At 57.9% G+C, this 5534-nt stretch overlaps 2 protein-coding genes across 2 annotated transcripts; one reads left to right on the top strand and one right to left on the bottom strand.

The window, feature by feature from the left end:
• Window positions 1-1003: 1003 nt before the first annotated feature.
• SPRG_11415 (hypothetical protein) lies at window positions 1004-2380 on the top strand (the record flags this gene model as incomplete). The annotated part of the gene is made up of 1 exon (XM_012350416.1): window positions 1004-2380. The coding sequence occupies one exon, from the start codon at window positions 1004-1006 to the stop codon at window positions 2378-2380; it is 1377 nt and encodes a 458-aa protein (XP_012205806.1).
• A 227-nt stretch (window positions 2381-2607) lies between these two features.
• On the bottom strand, window positions 2608-4215 carry SPRG_11414 (hypothetical protein; the record flags this gene model as incomplete). Its single annotated transcript, XM_012350415.1, has 1 exon — window positions 2608-4215. The coding sequence occupies one exon, from the start codon at window positions 4213-4215 to the stop codon at window positions 2608-2610; it is 1608 nt and encodes a 535-aa protein (XP_012205805.1).
• Between the last annotated feature and the right edge of the window lie 1319 nt (window positions 4216-5534).

Raw genomic sequence — 5534 nt, 5'->3', positions numbered from 1 at the left:
GGACCAATGCCGACATGCACTACGACTTTGGCATCCTCGAGCTCGAGCGCGCGAGCAAGGAAACGCCCGTGACGCTCAGCTTTGACGACGACGCATCCAACGCACCGGGCGTCGTCGCCAAGGTCCGCGGCTGGGGCACGACGAGCTCGGGCGGGTCGCAGTCCAAGGTGCTGCTCCAGGTCGGCGTCAAGGTCTGGGCCAACGACCAATGCGCCAAGAACCTCGACGGCATCCACGCGTCCATGATCTGCGCGGGCGGCGTCAAGGGCCAGGACTCGTGCCAGGGCGACTCGGGTGGCCCGCTCACGGCCGTCAAGAACGGCAAGGAAGTCCAGATCGGCGTCGTCAGCTGGGGTGAGGGCTGCGCGTTGGCCAACAAGCCCGGTGTCTACTCGCGCCTCTCATACGGCAAGGACTTTATCGCGCCGTACCTCACCAAGACGAGCCTTCGTTCGACGGCCAACCCGCAGGAGGGTTAGATCACGACTCCTCTGGACGTTGTGTCGTAGTGTGTACACATTTGTGTCTCGTTGAATACTGTACCAGCAACTCATCCTTGGCTTTTGCATTGGCTTTCCTCTATTGGTTGCTGGGATGTAAGCCATGGAATATAAGCAAGACCTCGAAGGCATAGGATCCGACTTCTGCTGTTGCTTTCTGACGCCTTTCGTCGCGCCCATCCTCGTATTTGATACCGTAGTGCGATCGTAGAATGCAGGTGCTCCCATCAAAAGTGGAGTGTAGGTTCCGTCGTCCATCGAAGCCAACACAACCCTCGCAAATATGCGTCAAATAGTGTCACATTGTAATCAACACTATCTTACGTTTGTACAATCTATACTTGAAGAATGAGACTGGCAAGCGCGCCATTTCATTCAAATAGTGTGCATTTGAATTGATATCCTTTTTTCTTTTTACGCAGAAATGATGACTACGGACATCATGCCGCCGTTTCCCGTTTCAGGCCTTGGCCGTCGGTGACCATTGACCAATTTCGCTGCCCATGACGACCACTGTCTTCTCCGACGCCAGCTCCGAAACATCACCGTTGCTCGCAGCGGCGACACGTCGTGCGCGCGGGTTCAAGTACCTCCGCTACGCAACAGCGGGTCTTATTGTCGTCTTCCTCGCAGCCTACGTGGTTTTGTACTTTGTCATTTCGCCGATGGGGGCCGTCCGCATCTACAAGCACACGACCGTGCGAGGCTTGGCGTATGTCCACGTGGCGTCGGGGTCGCTCTGGCTCATTGCGTCGACGCTGCAACTGTTTCCGGGGTTTCGCACCGCCAGCTTTACCCGACACCGCAACGTCGGGTACGTGGCCATTGGTGCTTGTGGCGTCTCGTTTATCGCGGTCTGGGCCATGCTCTGTGTCGCTGGCCCGTCGCTCGAGGGGGGTCTGGGCATCCTCCTCTCGTCTGTCGTCTTCTCTCTCGTGTGGGTCCACTCGCTTTACCAAGGCGTCCGCGCCATTCAGCGCGGCCAAGTCGAGCTGCACCGCTACTACATGCTGCGCGCCTATGGCATTGCGGGTGCGATCATCGCGATGCGCCCGGGGCTCATCCTTCTACAGAGCTTCTTCTCGACGCAGACCGAGGACGACACGCGTTTACGCCTTGGTATCGTCTCGTGGGCGGTGTGGGCCCTTGCTTACATGGCCATCGAGGCGTATGCAACGACGTCGGCGTCGTTTGCGTCGCGCTCACGCACGTCCTTCGAGCCGTGCACCGTCGTATCGAGGAAGCTTGTCTCGCCCGACATGGCACTGCTTATTCTCGAGTCGCCCACGCACAATGTCCTCGCCTATGCTACGCCCGGTCACCACGCTGCCCTGCGCATCGCCGGCGCTACCCGGTCGTATACGCCTGTACCTCTTGGGCTTGTCGCCAAGGACATGCAGTGCCCACATCGTATCGGCTTGCTGGTAAAAAAAGTACCGAATGGCAAAGTGAGTACGTTGCTCCACGACTGCGCGATTGGCAGCTCCGTCGACGTCCTATTGCCCGTTCCAAGCTGCATCACTTTGATGCCCGAGACACACGCAGAGCTTGTCTTGGTCGCGGGTGGCTCGGGCTTTTCAACGATGCTGTCGCTGCTGCAGAGTGCCATCGACGACCTGCGCTACAAGACCATTCACCTTTTTGTCTATACAACGGCGGGGACCCCGTTCACAGACGAGCTGGACGCGCTGGCGTCACCGCTGCGCATCGTGACGCACTTTAGCAACGACCGCCCGACGGCATTCGACTTTCGCGCCGTGGATCCGAGTCGCGCCATCGTTGCGGTGTGCGGTCCGCAGGGCTTTATGGAGCTTGTGATGGCGAGCTTCCCAGCAACGCCACGCGTCAACATGCACGCGTTTGGTCTTGACGACCGGTAACTTGGATAGGAACGACAATATTGTCGTCATTCGTATCGTTTGATGATGCACACGTATTGCTTTTCAAGAGGAGAGTGTCACCACTTGTATGTTGAGATCCTGCTCACCATGTCGCATGCCACAAGTCGCAATGACAAGGCGGTGTCAGTCCCATACCACAGAAGAGCGCGAACGCTTAGCACGACGCACACAAGGTCATGATGTCAATGTACAATGTATACAATTGTCTATGCACTCGTGCGCCCTTGCCGGGACAGGAGGTCGGTGTTTCCGTTGCCCACGATGTGGGCAACGACCAAGTTGCCGGCCATGTTGATCATCGTCGCCAGCGGGTCCATGATGCACTCGGCGACGAGGAGGAGGCTGTACGCATACGGCGTTGGAATACCCGAGAGCATGGCCCAGAAACTCACGACGATTGCGATGCCGCCCGAGCGCACGGGCGCCGCAGCGAGAGACCCGAGCCCGCCGCAGAGAAGAATCAGACACGTCTTGACAGGCGTCAACCGATCGTCAAGACCTGCATTGTAAAAGAGCCACACAAGCGAGAGCGTGATGTACATGGACGCGCCGTTCCGGTTGAGCGTAGTGCCGACAACGACGCCAAAGCGCGCTGCCTCTGGCGTGCCCACGTGCTTGTCTAGCGCTCGCATCGTCAACGGCAGCGATTGGCGCGACGAGCTGCAGGCGAGGCCGTACAGCAGTGCCTGGCGCACGTGCTGAAACCATCGCAGCGGGTGTGTGTATGATGCAAGCACGAGCACTGTGGGGAGCACGACGAGGCCATGGGTCGCGATCGCAGCCAGGTATGCCAGCACGAAATACCCGAGACGCGCAAAGTCCTCGTAGCCGTGCGTGCCCGAGAGAAGCGGCCCGACAATCAGCGGGATGAGCGCAACTGGCGTCGTCGTCACCACGTAAGACATCATAATCTCAAAGATCGCGTTGAGCTCACGGAGCACCTTGACGATGCGGGTGTCGCTGCCAGCATCGTCGTCGCCGTCGTCACCGTCGTACACGCCGAGCGCAATCCCCAGTACGATTGCAAATACGACAGCCCCCGCGACGTCGCCGTGTAGCAGCGCCAGCGTCAGGTTGCGGGGCACGAGTCGACGGACCATGCTCTGGATCTCGTCGCCGACGCTGGCGTACGTTGTCCAGCGCTTGATGGTGTTTCGGAGCTTGAACACGTCGTCGGCCATGCCAAACGATGCGAGTTTGTCATGGGTCGTGCACGCCAGCGTCCCGTTCTCGACAACCACAACGCCTGTCAAGGTCGTCGTCGTGGTGTTGTCGCTCTCGAGACGCGGGCACAGAAGGCCCAGTGCCGCAGGGCGGAACGTGTATGTTGTGCCGCGAAACTTATGGCCGAGAAGAAGACCCCATGCGAGCCCCTGCGCCGATGCAAGCAGCGTCGTCAGGAGCGCAAGACCGACGATGCGCCGGCGAAATTGAAACATACGCCGTGCGCGGACAACGTCGGCACACGAAAGCGCCACGTCAAGGACGATCTTGGGCACGACGATGCACGTCAGGGCGCGGAGGAAGAGACACCCGATAGCGTACGTGTACTTGGCGTGGTCGTGGTAGACGACGCCGAAATTGGTGTTGTCGCCGGCGGCTCCCACGACACCAAAGACGACGCAGAGCGCGATGAGTGTGCCCAGCAAGGTTCCCGGTGCACCGAGGAACCAGTGGAGGTACCGCGACCTGGTCTCGTCGTTGGTACGGGCGTTGTGTGAGCCCTGCTGCGCGCGCACGTCGTGGCCAATGTCGTTGGCGTAGTCCATCTCGACGGTGCCATCGTGGCTCGGCGACTTGACTCCATGCTCCATCACGGCTTGCGCCAAATGAGAGACTGCGACAGCGATGGTGTGGACACTTGTCTGAGCGCATGACCTAGATTCCATACCTATTGCAGTCAGAGAGCCGCGAATCTACGCATTTGAGTAAGATATACATTTTTGTAGCCAGCGAGTCAAGTGCAAACACATGTCTTGCGTGGAATCCATGCGAAACGATGCAAATCGTCCATATCTTGTGGCACGGAGCAGCACGAGAGCGCGCGTTTCAATCGTGCCGCATCAAAGCGTACACGTGTATCCGCATGTAGAACCTACCTTCCAATGCAAGTGCGACTCAAAGAAGGGTGACGCAAGAGCTCCATTACGAGAAAAGGCGATGCAGTAACATACTAGCTGACGACACTGCATTATACACTTGTGGTACCGGTACTACTACTTCGGCGTTTCCACGCGCAAGAAATGCGCGCTATCAACCATATCGGATGTCTAGGAGGTTCTTTTTCCTCGATGTCTCCAGCGGTGGCATTTTGGTCCGGATGCGGACGCTGCATGTTGTCATCCGTGTCCTGGACTGTTGGCAGCTTCGCCAGCACCTTCTTCCTGACAAGCCTCGTAGGCGAGGAACAATAGCCAGCTCGCACTCGTAGTGATGGCTCAACGTGATGGCGTCCCACTCCTCTCTTGCGTGCCGGCAGCAACATGCCGTGTATACCAGTGTCCCGCATACGCCGACAACTCAGTACTCGTATGGTTGCGAGAGCGATCTGGCTTGGTTTGCAGAAAATGATTCCATGAACCACACGGAATGCCAAGGGCGGCTGGCCAACAGTAAATGCTAGCAGCTACCTCTCGGCGATCGTGTGGCGATGCTAGCGCACCAAAGAAGAGCAGTTTGCACTTTTCACGACAAAAAGGAGATTGTATACAATAGTTGGTACTCGCGCGTTCAGCATACGTGGTGTCCGCATCGTCTTCCATCGCAACAATGCCATGGGCACTCATGCGATGGCGACGCAAGCTGACCTTGCACGCACGATGCACCAGAGGTTGCACTGGGTTGCACTGATGGCTGGCGACCCGTGACGTGGCACGTTGTGGCTCGTGCAGTGCATTCATTGGAATCCGAATGAAGCCCACCACAGCACGCTGGTTGTGCACGATGACGGTTCCGCCTCGAGCGTCAGATCGTTGTTGTTGTTGTTGAATTGGGTCCTCTATTACAATAGATAAAACTATGCTAAATAAAATTGTCGGACTTTCTTCGTTGTGTGTACTCGGTTGAGGGACTTGATTTAGGCAGGCGGAGGCAGGAGCGCAATCCGCGGGACGAGGTGACGTCGCGGCCACTC

This window comes from Saprolegnia parasitica (genome assembly GCF_000151545.1).
Source record: "Saprolegnia parasitica CBS 223.65 unplaced genomic scaffold supercont2.65, whole genome shotgun sequence".
NCBI lineage: Eukaryota > Oomycota > Saprolegniomycetes > Saprolegniales > Saprolegniaceae > Saprolegnia > Saprolegnia parasitica.
This window is presented reverse-complemented; position numbering and strand designations above follow the sequence as displayed.